The sequence below is a fragment of the Mytilus trossulus genome, chromosome 13 (genome assembly GCF_036588685.1).
Source record: "Mytilus trossulus isolate FHL-02 chromosome 13, PNRI_Mtr1.1.1.hap1, whole genome shotgun sequence".
Classification (NCBI taxonomy): domain Eukaryota; kingdom Metazoa; phylum Mollusca; class Bivalvia; order Mytilida; family Mytilidae; genus Mytilus; species Mytilus trossulus.
Window position 1 is genome coordinate 49,679,999 of NC_086385.1, and position 15,358 is coordinate 49,695,356.

General features: G+C 34.8%; 1 protein-coding gene and 1 long non-coding RNA gene across 2 annotated transcripts; both read left to right on the forward strand.

The window, feature by feature from the left end:
- The first annotated feature begins 3,628 nt into the window (after positions 1–3,628).
- On the forward strand, positions 3,629–12,230 carry LOC134695080 (uncharacterized). Its single transcript, XR_010102686.1, has 3 exons — positions 3,629–3,708; positions 11,192–11,323; positions 12,138–12,230. It is a non-coding gene; the product is annotated as an uncharacterized LOC134695080 (long non-coding RNA).
- A 515-nt stretch (positions 12,231–12,745) lies between these two features.
- On the forward strand, positions 12,746–15,287 carry LOC134694446 (transient receptor potential cation channel subfamily M member 8-like). Its single transcript, XM_063555458.1, has 5 exons — positions 12,746–12,774; positions 14,017–14,035; positions 14,182–14,365; positions 14,633–14,763; positions 15,132–15,287. Exons 1-5 carry the CDS (start codon positions 12,746–12,748, stop codon positions 15,285–15,287), a joined length of 519 nt encoding a protein of 172 aa, XP_063411528.1.
- The last annotated feature ends 71 nt before the right edge of the window (positions 15,288–15,358 follow it).

Consider the following 15,358-nt stretch of genomic DNA (forward strand, 5'->3'; position numbering starts at 1 on the left):
GGATTAGTATCCTCAACTATCTGGAATGTCCTATCATTGTCTGAACACAGTCGTTTTAGTTCGTAGCATATTCTTACGGGTCGGGAAGGGTCCGAATAGTTCGGCAAAGCACCCCGACAGTTAGGTGCGTCCCGTAACATTCGGGACAACTCAGCCGATTTTGTCTAGTCGGATTACAATCGTGGCTATGTCGTGACAGATTCTGCTGTATCGGATCGAATTCCGAACAATGTCTTGTGTATTCTGGACGGTGTCTTGTGGAACGGGAATGATCTGGAGTAATTGTTCATAGTTGTTTTTCTGCCGATTGAGTCCAGATTGCATCCAGATCTTGTCGATTACGAACCGTTTTTGCCGAAACCGTTCCGAAACAGTCCCGTTATTAATACGAAATTAATCAATGATACCCACGTCAGAGTCCCGACAATTACAGAATACAATACGACTGAGACCAGACAAAGCCGTTTGCAATGCGATAGAGCGGAACGTGATAGGATTACGTTCCGACAGTACCTGATCATCCCGAATATGGCAACAGTTTTCTAACGGATATCTTCCGTCAGCGTCGGTTCACTGTCTGATCACTGTCTGATCTCTGTCGGATTACGTTCGGTAGAGTCGGGACGAAGTCGTGACATACTCGTTCGAATTTTACCTGGCGAAAAATACAAATCGGGTTAGAAGCGGATTCAGAACGGGATTATCGGGACTAATTCGCTTAGAAACGGTTGAATATCGTCGCTTCCTGAACACTATCTGATTGTTGTCGTGATCAAATCATTTTTTTTAAAATTTTAATTTAAGTTTGAATTTCCATCCACGATTCACAGGATCTTAATCAGACTTTTAATAAATTTTAATCGGGAATGATCCTGTCGAGGACGGTAGTAAAAATCGTGAATGTGTGAACCCAGCTTAAGTTATGATTTGATTTCAGAAAATATAACAATAAAAAAAAGAAAATAGTGTAATTATAGATATAACACTAAATTATAACTGAACCTAATAACGAGTAATTCTAAAAATGTGTCCTTTATTTTGAGATTTTTACTAGTGGCTTATTTCATTTATGTGTTTGAAGATCAGTGACGGATCAAGAAATTTTCATAAGTGGGGGCCCACTTGCCTCCTAAGAGGGGGCCGCTCCCGTCACACTCTAGTGATTCCCTATATAATCAACCAATTTTTCTCTCAAAAAAGGGGGGTGCCTTGCCCCCTAGATCCGCCTCTGAAGATGTCTCAAAAATCTGTTTGACTTGGAAGATTAATTGTTGCAATATTTTTGTTTTGTTTTACTTTGTATACCAATGTATACTAAAATTTTATGTATGGCGAAATTTTTGATTTAAATTTCTTTGTCTACTGTTCGAGGTACACTGATTTCTTAGTTGTTTTCCACGTGGATTGTAGACAAAATAAACACATTATTATTAGTTACATCGTGTGCTAGTGACATTATATATGAGGTGAGAGCGATGCTCGAATCCCCATATTGAATAAACTGACCCCTTAAATTCTGACCCCATAAATACCGTATTAGGTCCCTAGAACACTATGTAACGAATTTATCTTACCGACTATCTTAACGTGTGAAATTTAGACTAGTGACCTATCAAAATGAGCAAGTCTTCAATACTTCTAGCATTAAGAAACTACTTCTATTGATCCGACAAAAACAGATACATGTACCAACAATAACATATTAGTTTAAACATATTTATTATAGTGGATTGGGAAACAAGTTTTGCAACTTATATTAATCCCTTTCCACTTTGCGGGTGCGAGTGCTGCCTTTTAACGGCATTAGCCTACTCTTTTTAGAAATCTACAAGGGTCTCTTTAACGTGCAAGAGACATGTCTCTCTCCTAAATAACACGGGTCAGCCATTTATCGTCCCCTTTCGACGGTCTATCATCGTTTCCTTAACACCATACTCGCAAGTGGTGTCAAGGGAGAGCCGAAAATTGAGTTCCTGAAATTTTCATCCCGAAGGGGAATCGAACCAGGAACCTTTGTGTTAGTAGTCCGATGCACTAACCAATAACAAATTGTTAGGTTTAAAATGTCTTTTATGAATTGATTTCCATCTTCCTCATCAATTTCTTCGTCTGTTGAAACCTTTACGATTTTTTCTCAGTACAGTTTTGTTTTTATAACACCACTATACTAACCGTGTATGCCATAATCCCCGTCTCCCTACAACGTTATATGGTATATAAAGGGACGTAACACCACTACTAACCGTGTATGGCCTAATGTGAAATAAACACGGTCTTCACAAGGGCGCTTTTAACCCATCACATTCCTAAAAATGTATTAAAGGTACGATAAAGGGCTATACATATTGACTGTTTGGGTTGATGAGGTCCTTGATATGTTTTCCCCTCTCCCACCCATTAGTACCAGCATGTGAATAGGTTTTTATATTTATATTTTGATATTGGTAATATTACATCTATGCATTTTGGGTTGATGAGCAAGAGACAACATTAGAAAAACACAAGACTTACTATGTGATCAAATGTTGACGGAACACACCTTCACTTTAGCGTATGATGAGGCGATGTTCATGGGAAAGGTCAAATAGGTCAAGTGGATTTGTTGATTGTTATGTGTCATTTTTGTATCTCCTGACTAGTTATGTTGTCAACATCTCAGAGCTATTATCCAGTGAGCTCTTGTGCATTGCATTGTGCATAGTATTCCATATTTTGGTTTCTGAAACGTATATAGATATATACATTATCTTGTAGTGTGTTCTCTCCTGTTGAGTTTTCTATGGCCATGAAACATGAACATGATGAACTGGATGCAAGATTATATCAATCACTGAGGATGTGGGTATACTGAAATTTGTAGTTATTTATATATTTCGTATTAAGTTTAAAATTACCTCTGATGTGTATCTGTTAATAATTTAATTTTGGATATAACGCGTCTTCTGATTGGCTGACGTTATTTTGTTATGAGCCCATAGACATAATTTACTTACTCATGTGACCGTAACGTCATCAACGATTTTTCGTGGTTTTCTACGGTTTAAAATGGAATTTATAATTAAATTATAAGAAATGCCTGTAATAATTTTTCTGTTTATTCGAACTAACATAAAAAATGAGGTGCACAATGTAAAATAACCCGCTACGCGTGTTCTTCATTGTGCACCAAATTTCTTATGCTATTTCTACATACACAAACATGTTACAGTCATTCCTTAATTCAAATATCCAAAAAAAAAATATAGTGTTGAGTCTCTTTGGTTGTTTAGTATATAATAATTATTGTCTTTCAAAATTGATTTAAACTAAAATTGGCTACAAATTTATAGTTCATTAAATGCCAACAACGTGTTTTATTCATCTTAACGTACATTGTAACAAAGCAGTGCATAGTGTGCATTTGATTATTTTGATAATAATTAAATTCTTTATGAACAAATATACGGAGTATGGTTATTACATATCGATTCGAGTTCGGGTTAAAGGGTCATTTTGAGCGCGTGCAGATTAAATTCTATGTACCGACTTGCTTGGCCAATTACTATAACATCTTTCGTGGAATGTTTTTGGAAAGGTTCCCAACATGTTTCTTGGAATCATGTATTGAATTGTTCTGTCATTTGTTGTCCTTGTTTAGTGGGATGTTGACTGAAAAGAAACAAGCAGTGAGTATTCCTGTCATCGGGGCCTAAAATATTAAAATTTGAAGTGAGTACCTCATTAACATCGGTTTAAACAGCATTTTAAGTATGCATTTAGAATTGGACTAGAATAAATACAAAAGAAAGCATGCTTGTTTGTTGTTGTCCTTTATTATTTTTTGACGGCGATTTTTATAAAGTTTAGTTTTTTAAATGTTAAAGGAGTAGGTCCGGTAAGGACCGATTTTGGCCTTAAATTTCAGGTTCATCTGATGAAAGATTTTTTTTTTTTTTTTAACACTTAATGAATACATTAGTAGATTCAATTAGTTTATGTGATAGATTTGAAATGATTTAGTCATCAAATTTAAGGTTAAATGTTAAAAATCTATCAAATATGCCACAATATGCCATTTTTCGGATGGTTTTTGTCAAAAATGAAAGTGGCCGCATTCGTGTTCATCCTCAACCTTTATATATGTTATGTATTATTATCAAACACAACTTACATTTAAATATAAAGAATGAACACAAATGCGGCCACTTCCAGATAAGACGGAAACCGTCTAAAAATCAACTCAAATGACATTTTTTGTTCTTCCCTCGCCGAGATTCGAACCCATGCTACTGAGATATCGTGACACTAAATCGCCTGCACTGTAGGCGTCTCGCTAGACCACACGACCACCTGGGCTTCACAATAATAAAGCTTTCGGTGGCCGTGTGTTACCTTTCCTCGTCAGTTTTATATATATCATTGTTAATTGGTAGAATTATTATGTTGTATTCATGTAGCAAATTTTGCAATTATTGCATTTAGAGAGCCTTATTGAATTTAGATTAAATCCAAATAAACTACTCTCAGAAATTTTTATTATTATTATTACTAATACGAATAAACAATATAAATGCGTAGTGTTTGCTGTATATTACAAGGTAATATATTGTGACTGAATACGTAATTGAGACACAGCAACCCAATGACAAACAAAAACAAAGCCAACGTATGAATGTTTGATTTTGATGTTCATATGATCGAATTATAATGTTGACATTATTGTCTGAAGTTAAAACGGGTTGAACAAAGATGAGATTTCTAAGAAAATTGTTATCGAGATTTGTAAAACAAAATTAAGACGGCGAATGATATTTTATAATGTGTTAGAGAGGAAAAAAGATACTGGTCTTGCCAGTCAAAGGTCAGATCTCTCTATTTATATCAAAATTCAATTGGAAGCAATATTTTCCGCACACACAAAAAAAACGACGCATGGATTAGTTTAAATGGACCATGTTTTTATACGAGTCAAGGTCTGGTTTCGAAAACTTATCTTAATAACTGGTGAAGACTTTGCAAGTAACTAGAGTTCTAAGTCTTCTCTAATGCCTTCAAATAACTCGCGAAAACCTTGCAAGTAATCAGTATTCGAAAAGAGTTCTCTAATGGCTACCAAATTAACTCACAAAGTACTTGTAGGTAACTCAGATTTGAAGGTATCTCTAATGCCCACATATGATCATTGACGACCTAACATGTGGCCAGGTTTGAAGGCCTCCCTAATGTCAACATATGACCATTGACGACCTAGTAGGTGACCAGATTTGAAGGCCTCTCTAATGCCACCATATTGCCATTGACGACGTAGAAGGTGACCAGATTTTGAAGGCCTCTCTCCTCATGCCACCATTTGACCTTTGACGACCTAGTAAGTGACTAGATTTTGAAGGCCTCTCTAATGCCAACATATAACCATTGACGACCTAGTAGGTGACCAGATTTTGAAGGCCTCTCTAATGCCAACATATATATATATATATATGACCATTAATGACCTAGTAGGTAACCATATTTTGAAGGCCTCTCTTATGCCAATATACTACCATTGACGACTTTGAAGGTGACCAGATTTTGAAGGCCTCTCTAATGACAACATATATATATATATGACCATTAATGACCTAGAAGGTAACCATATTTTGAAGGCCTCTCTAATGACAACATATGACCATTGACGACCAAGTAGGTGACCATAATTTGAAGGCCTCTCTAATGACAACATATGACCATTGACGACCAAGTAGGTGACCATAATTTGAAGGCCTCTCTAATGACAACATATGACCATTAATGACCTAGTAGGTAATCATATTTTGAAGACCTCTCTTGTCAGTCAAAGGTCAGATCTCTTTATTTATATCAAAATTCAATTGGAAGCAATATTTTCCGCACACACAAAAAACGACGCATGAAATAGTTTGAGTGGACCATATTTTTATACGAGTCAATGTCTGGTTTCGAAAACGTTTCTTTATAACTGGTGAAGACTTTGCAAGTAACTAGGGTTCTAAGTCTTCTATAATGCCTTCAAATAACTCAGATTTTGAAGGCCTCTCTCCTCATGCCACCATTTGACCATTGACGACCTAGTAAGTGACTAGATTTTGAAGGCCTCTCTAATGCCAACATATGACCATTGACGACCTAGTAGGCATGGACTAATGTCATATTGTTGTAAATATTTGGAGAAATGAAAATGGATGCAATTTTGGTACTCCTCATTATGGAATCTTGGGTCGTTAGGAGGTCTGTTCAGACCTATTGTTTGGATTATGGATTCAAAATTAAATTGATGTAACTATATAATAAACAAGGATACATCTACAAAATAAACACAGAATGGAAACTTTTGTCTTGATCATGAAAAAAACGCAGGTGAAAAAAACTGTCAAAATAGGTGCAATTTGGGTACCGTCACGTTAAATGGCTAGGTGATCATTATAGATATTATATCAGGTTATTGTAAGTAAGTAAGTAAGTAAGTAAGTAAGTAAGTAAGTAAATTATTTATTATAGTGACATGTGTTTTCACAAAATTTATAATACAATGATATATAAAAACAATAATTAGAACACCCGACCCTTTGGGTCTATAAGTCACTTTAAACATAGATTTCAATGGTACGACGAACAAAAATAAATAAAATGTTATCGAAAATGTTCATATAAAAAGTTTTTTCTCTTATTGAAAGCTTCCAATATATATTTAGCAGTTTTTCTCGGGTTTTGACATAGTAAATATTTAAACTGTTCTTCATTTGAAAGTATACATAAATTGTCTATTTGAGAGAAATGTTGCAGTCGAAGATTGTTATAAAAGTTACAGTTGATAAGGAAATGAAATTCGTTTTCCACACAGTTATCGCTACACATTTTACATAAACGGTCACATTCGTCTTCACCTACAAACGACCAGTTTCTAACCTGAGTGGAAGAATGCCACACCTGAGTTGCGCTATTATGGATCTTTCAGTACGGTTAAGATTAAGTTCAATGTATTGTTCACAGCAGTATTCAGATTTTATGAGCCTGTATGTTCGTAGTTTCGGAAAGTTTGTTAAACCTTTCTGCCAATCTGCGGAGCACTTATCTTTGAGCAATGTTTCACACATCAGTGAATCGCAAGTGTTTTTTGTAATAAAATTGTTCTCTAGTCCTATAACTGACATAATGTTTTTCACTTCGGATGACCAATTGTTCATGCAAATTTCGTAGTCCCAATTGAAGACGCGTTTACATATACGAGTGTCGTCCATTGATATAAGCTTGTTCCAATACCTTATCATATTGCACCATCGTCGTTCCTTTGAGTTCACCCAACCAACTTCACCGTTAATTGCAAATGTCGGTGCAAATTTATGGACGCCAAGAAAATAACGAATTGCTTTGTTCTGGATTTGATTCAAGCAAGCAAAGTCTTTGTATCCCCAGATCGAAGAGCTGTAGTCAAGCACTGGTACTACACAAGAAGTAAAAAGTTTCTCAAAAGTTTTAATTCCGAAGTCTTTTAGATGATGAATCTTGGAGATAACTCCTCCTAACGCTCTACCTCCAGCTTCTGATAGTCTATTTGCATTGTCTTTAAAGTCCTTTAGGTCGTGAAAAGTTACACCGAGGTATTTGTATGTGTCAGTTATTTCAAGTAGATTGTCACCGATTTTGAACTGGAATTCACTTCTTTTAGATCGAGACGGACGGAAATGCATAACTTTTGATTTCTCTGTATTTATCAAAACACGCCATCGCTTGCACCACTCATGGACTTTATCAAGCATGCATTGCATGTCAGTTTCGGATGATGCCAACAAGACTATGTCGTCCGCATAAAAAAAGTAACGAAAGCGTTGAGTCGCCAATATTTACACCAAGTCCGAGACTGTTTACTTCCTCTACCAGATCGTTGATAAAAATTGAAAATAACGTCGGGGATAAATTATCCTCTTGTTTAACACCAGAACTACATACAAACCACTGTGAAAGTTTGTTGTTCACACGAACACAAGCAGAAGTACTAAGGTAAATGTTTTTAATCGAATTGTAAATTTTCCCATCAATGTTATTTAACAAAAGCTTATATAACAGCAAATCTCGGTCAACAAAATCGAACGCTTTCTTAAGATCAATAAAGGTTGCAAATGAAGTCTTCAGGTTTCTCGATACAGCATTAAGAGTAAATACATGGTCCTCACACGATCGATCGGAGCGAAAACCGTTTTGTTCGTCTGCTAAAATATCGTTAGACTCTAAATATGATGATAATCGACTGTTTATGAATGCACTGTACAGTTTTGATATACAAGTAAGTAAACTAATTCCTCTGTAATTGAGAGGTACACGTGGATCGGAAGATTTGTCTTTTAGAATTGGAAAAAGTATAGCTTGTCTCCAAACAGACGGAATTATACTGGTTTCAAAAATCAGTTGGAACAAGGAATGAATCACGGCCACTATAGGTTCATACTTCAGTACTTCGTATGGAATACTATCTATACCACAACTTTTGCCGTTTTTTGTTTTGTACACAAGCCGTCTAACTTCTTCGATGGTTATAGTTGTATTTATTTATTGATTTTCATTATAAAGCGGGTCAAGCATTTTGTCCTCTAATGACGATTTGTGTGTTGAAACTTGCCTATAAAATTCATCGTCGAAATTTGAAGCGGCATTATCCGTATTGTATATGTTCTGAAATTCCGTTTTCCATTTATTCAATATAGTTTCATCATCCGTGAGAATCGTTCCATCTTCGCCGTATACCTCCATCGGGATTCTCTGGGTTTTACGAGGTCCGAGTTTTTTAATTTTTTCCCAAAACTCATAAGGGTTCGATGTTGTCATGTTTTCAACTTCAACACAAAATGAATGTCTAAATTGTCGTTCACATCGCTTTAAAGTGCGGTCAAATATATTCTGGGCAGTATGAAATTCTTTACGGAGTTTACGTTTAACGGACAAATTACCTCTAAATTTAAGAAATCCTTTTTCTTTATTACGCATTGAATGCCACAGTGAGCCAAGATGTTCATTCCAATAAGGTTTTCCCACTTTAAAACGTTTACTTGTCTTTCTACTAGTGTCGAGAACTGGAATTTTAGCGTTCATTTCGTCAATAATAATATTACACAAATCGGAATATATATTATCCATATTAGTCTGATTTTCTCTTGTGGTTTCTATTCTGAATATCAAAGTTTGCAAAGCGGTTTTACGCATGTCCGACGCAAGAAAATCATTTGGTATTGAGTTTAATTTGTATCGTTTTGGCAGAGAACTCGTAACTTGGTATGATTCGTTAGCTTCCTCGTAGGTTTTGAATTCTGTTAATATAACGGAATGATCAGGAACTTTACTTCTTTCTCCAAGAAACTCAAAAAGATTGAAATTTTCAACTATTGATCGTGCAGTAATAACTTGAAATGACTTTATCAGTTTTAGAGCGTCATGCGGAACGCAAATATAGTCCACTACTGATTTTCCTCTACCGGAAACACAAGTGAAGTCATCATGTACAGGGTCATACCTTCCGTTCAAAACACACATTTTCGACTCATTTAAAAATTCTATGAAAGATTTCCCATGTTGATTTTTAGTTTTATCTATTACATTTCTAGTAGGAATACAATCAAATTCAGAGTAGTCTTTTAGGTTTCCTATTCGAGAATTGAAATCACCGCATAGAATAATCATATCGCTCTCAGATTGGTCATACATATTTGTTAGAACCTGAGCAAAAAAACCTTGTGAATCTCTGCCCCAAATGGAGGTTTCAGGCGGTAAATAACATGAAAGTACCGTAAAGGTAAAATTTGTAGATTTTGATGTAAAACGAACACAAAATATTCCTTCAAAGCTACCGTCAATCAGTTCGCAGTTATAATCGTTCAATATCCATTGTTTTATCAGGAGTCCGACTCCACCCGAACCTTTTGGAGCATTTCGATGAATGCAATGTATGTTTAATCCTTTCCATGTATACCCGTCTACTTGTAAATTGTCAGTTGATTTAAGGTGTGTTTCGCATACACTAAACATGTCAGCATCGATGCTACAAACAATGTTTTTTCGCAATAAACTGTTGTTCTGTGTCCATCCGCAAGCGTTGAAATGTCCGACTTTAATAACACCATTGCGTCGGGTTATATCCTATCTGTGCGCGCCGCCTTGCGAGTTTTGAGCTTCCATATTTTCTGTTGGGTTGCCGCCGTTGTCATTCGTTTCCTCATTTCTTTTTCGCAGTATACGCCCGTTTCCCGTCATTCGGTATGCGTTCCCCTGTGGGAGTTCTCGAAGTATCATACGCGTGTTTGTTTCCAATAACCTTTCAACTCTAGATTTTGCACTTTGAATGAAAATGTTATTAAAATGATCGTCGTTTTTCAGCTTGTGCTTGTTTCGTAGTATCTTTATTTTTTGTTGTGCGTTTTGGAGACTGACTTTCATAAGTCCTGGTTTACTTGGTATCCTTTGCTTTAGGCGCGTTATTGCGGCTATCTTAACACTAGATGATACATCTTCACCCAATTTACATATTACTTCGTTCATTTTATCCGTTAAATTCTCTTCGTCCGTATGCGGTAGATTTTTAACTATCACCGTTACTTCATTATTGTTTAACGGATTGTTTTGATCATTAAACGACGGGTTTGGGCCTTGGGCAATTAAATTATCTGGATTTATTTCAATGTTATTAAATCGTGAAGAAAGAATCTGAACTGTATTAACTAACTCGTCTATTCGTGTTGATTCTCTTGCTATATCTAAATCAATATCAGTTTTTAATGCTTTCATTTTTTCATCTATTGTGGTCAAAACATCATTTCTAAGTCTATCAATTTTGGATTCAAACATTCTCTTCATACCATCTTGTCCTTCTTTTATTTCTTTCACACTATCAACTAGTAGTTTGATCGAGCTTTCAAGACTGTCTGTACTAGCCATTTTTGTTTGTTTACAATCAGGGCGGGGTGTCTCACCTTCTGAGGATCTAGTTCGTTTGGGTCTAGAATTTGGGGTGTTTGACATCACCGTTACCACCACAATACAAGAGGTTTATTCCACAACAATATCAGCTTCATAAAACTGTCTATATCATGCGTTAATGCCTTTTTATCACTCAACATTTTTCACTACTGTTATCATGTCCGCCATGTTAATTCATGTTATTGTAAGTGAACAAGTCTTTACTGATGATTTTATTGAAATCTAAAAATAGATGCTGTTTTGAAGGATGGACGCTGAGCAGAAGATAAAACCAACATTCAAGAGTGTAGGGAAGAACATTGCCAGCGTCGATATATGGTTAAACAAATCTTTAAATGAAAATGACACAAAGGAAAAACAACAGGTATTCTTTTTTTTATATGTAGCGGAGGTCTTTTTCAAATACGAATGTAACATATAAATTTTGTATTGTTCTTAAAAAATTAACATTTGATTAACATATCAATTGAAAGGACAACTTATAAGTTTATCAGTTTCTATCAGGAAAAAATCATTGCTTTTTAATGAATCTTATTTGACCTTAACGAATTAGACTTCTCAACGGGTTTGTAATTACATGAGTAACACAACCGGTCGTTTTTCGTTGTTTTTTTCTCAAGCCGTTATCAGCTCGGATTAGACGTATACATTCAGATGTTCTTTGATAGCTTTCCGCTCTCTATGCACCTTTATTTTTTTAAAGATAAAAATATGATTGTGAGAGTTCATTAAAATATGATGACGCCAGGTATTTTTTTGGGATTAATTTACCAATGAATTTAGAAACGTTTAGTTAGAGGCTAGGATAAACGCATTTTAAATCATTATTATTTTTATAAATTATTTGTGCATAATGAAAGGTTTGGCAAATGCATGTGAAGTTAGTAGTTGTGTCGTTATTCGTCATTCGGCATATAGGTTCAATCCACCATTTTCTACATTTTCTACATTTTCTACATTACAAAATGCCTGTGCCAAGTCAGGAATATGACAGTCTTGTACATTTGTTTTTGATGTGTTTTGTTATTTGATTTTGCCATGTCATTATGGACTTTCCGATTAGATTTTCATCTAAGTTCATTATTTTTGTGATTTTATTTTTTTCGTATTGTGATATAATGTACTATGTCAATCTCCACGACTTTAAGTCACTTATGATCTATACTTTTGTTTTACAGAAAAAGACACAAACGTTTGTTAGCAGTGGATTGGAGAAACCAAACAAACTTATACAAGGGATGATCGTATCTAAACGAGATGACACAGGGGAGATACAAAAAGTTCCCGTATGTTCATTTTTAATATATGTATTTCTAACGAAAATTCAGCATTGTTTACAATACGTATTGATTAACACACGAATATCTAATGCAACCAAATATCGTTCAATAAAGCCGTGGTAAACATAATCGAAAGGTTTTTTTTAAAGATAATATGAAATTAAATTTAGCTGTTTTGTAATTCATTGATGACACATCAAAGCTGAGATGTTGGTTGTTCTTCAAATTGACTACATTGTACATCCAAAATTAAGCCCATTTTAACGAATTTGTTTTTAATAGATCAAGAATAATACTAATTTGTAACTATGTGTTAAATACCATTTGTACATAAGGGGCATTATCAGCTCAGAATTGAGCGCTTCGGTACTGACGTAATTAATTACACATCTTTATTAAATTAAACAAAAAAGAGGATGTGGTATGCTTGCCAATGAGACAACTCACCACAAGAGATCAAATGACACAGAAATTAACAACTATATGTCACCGTAAGGCCTTCCACAATGAACAAAGCCATAGATGATAGTCAGCTGTAAAAGGTCCCGAAAAGACAAATGTAAAACAATTCAAGCGAGAAAAACTAACGGCCTTATTTATGAATAAAAAATAAACGAAAAAACAAATATGTTACACATCAACAAACGACAATAACTGAATTACAGGTTCCCTACTTTGGACAGGAACATATATACATAATGTGGCGGGGTTAAACATGTTAGCGGGATCCAAACCCTCCCCAAACCTGGGACTGTGGTGTAAAAGTACAACATAAGAACGAACTATAAAAATCAATTGAAAAAGGCTTTACTCATCAGTTGGATACAAATAGAAATACTTCTAACAAAACCACAGAGTGGACGTGACCAGTTACTTGTATTTCCCAACAACAAAAAGACAATAATTACTGATCTGAGAGTACTCGCAGTTACAGACAGCTAGTTCAAAGCCACTACCAACTGAAAAAACATGCATCTAAGACTAAATTATTAATCAGGACACATGGAACAATCAATGGATTTAGTATAAAGACGTCATAAACAGTCAGATTGAATGACCTGTTTTTAGCATTCTTTGATCAGTATGCTGGAGTGTTTTTTATTGACAACATATTTTTTGAATTTGAAGTAGACTTTTTCAACAAATTGTCGGCATTCTTATGGGAACAAACTGTGGGCCTCTCCTTGTCGACTCGTGTTATTTACATATGAATTGGACACTTGTCAATACCAAGAAGATCGAAAAAGTCATGTCTTTTACAAAAATGTTTAATTTAGATATATTGATGACTTTCCTTCTACGAACAATCGAGACTTTTCGGATGGGGTCCCATTTATATGTATCCCTTAGAAACAGAAATTGAGGAATCACCCGAAACGGCTTCCTCTGCCTCATTTCTAGACTTATACCTCAAATCTGATATGCACGGTCATCTCAGTACCAGAATCTGTCACAAACGAGACGATATTAACTTTGAAAATATCAATTTTTCCCACCTTAGCAGCAATATACCAACTTCCAACCTGCATATAGCATATACCTTTTCCAACTAGTTCATACAAAAAGTAAAGGAACAGTGCTTTTGTTGTGTTCTTCATCTCAAAGTTACGGTCTCTAGCAACTGCTTAAGCGAAATTCTTTACAAGAATAATGTGTTGTTAAGATTTCATATTTTTTTTATTTTTTAAATGCTTAAGCTTCTACTCGCTAACGTACGACATAAATACATTAATTAACTTTGCATAATTTATTATAAGTATATTTTAAAAATTTGCAGGGCATGGGCTCGAGAATATGTAAGTTCGGTTCGTGCGATTAATAAACGAATGCAGATCTGCCTTTAAATTTGTATTCTGTGTTTTCCTTTACTGCTTACTGTTTACTGTTTAAATAATGAACGTTTCGGATGCCTGCATTTTAAACATGTTGCTATATTTTTCAGTGTATTCGAGTGCCCCAGGACATAGATCACGAAGCTGTATATAAAGAGTTGCTGAAGTGGACTCCAGATGCCAAACCACCAAAGGCAGTACTTTCTCTGACGGGAGGATCGACACATTTCTTAAATAATGAAACACTTGTTAGTCGATTGAAAAGTGGTTTACTCAACCTTATAACCACCACAAGTAAGCCAAAATGAAACATGAATATTTAAGTCAGCATTTCATATCCATACATTTTAATGATCTAAAAGGTCTTTGGTACCGGTTTCGTGTAGGTAAATGGACTTTATGTAATAAAATAAGGAAAATAAAAGTAAGGGTTAGTTTTCAATTTTTTTTAATGACAAAACATTGATAAAATCAGAGGATTTTGTTCTTTTATGTTATGTTATGTTATGGTCTGTTTTGTTCTGTTATGTTGTCAAAGTGAGAAAAAATATTATCTTACAGGCTTGTGGATTTTTACGGGAGGAACAAACTACGGAATTACCACTTCTGTAGGTGAAGCAGTTCGGGAATATAAGGAGAAAAACGACAAAAATGACCATATCATGGCTTTTGGATTTTTACCCTGGGTCGAGGTAAGATATACAACAACAACGAATGCAAATATAAAATGACGATGATTTCCTATACATTTTAAAATTTCTTTACGTTTAAGCAGTGATTGAAGTCACAAGAGGAAATCTTTTATACCGTTTTGATCAAAGGACTAAGATAGTTTTATTTCAGTTTTTTCCTTTTGAATGTATATCTGGCCTTGCCTTTTTTAGACTCATTTTAGAATATCATGATCCGATGTACCGAATTCAAGCAAGACCAACTTTATAAATTGATTAAGATGAATAAATATATAAAACACCACGTTCATAAAACACAGTTTTTTGTTGATAAACCTATTATATAATGACCCTTTAACGTATAATTATTTATCTGTACCTTTAATCAGAATTTGAAGAACATAGAGCCAAACCATACACACTTCGTCATGGTAGATGGTAGTAAGGACAAGGCATCGGAGTTGAGAACAAAACTGAGATCTTATTTTAAAAGTAAGATCGATACTTTTAGTATTAATTGGCATATCTATTACACGGTGACATAGTTTACCACTAGAACTCATCATATATACCAAGTTTAACATTTTGAACGCTAGACGCACGTTTTGTCTACCAA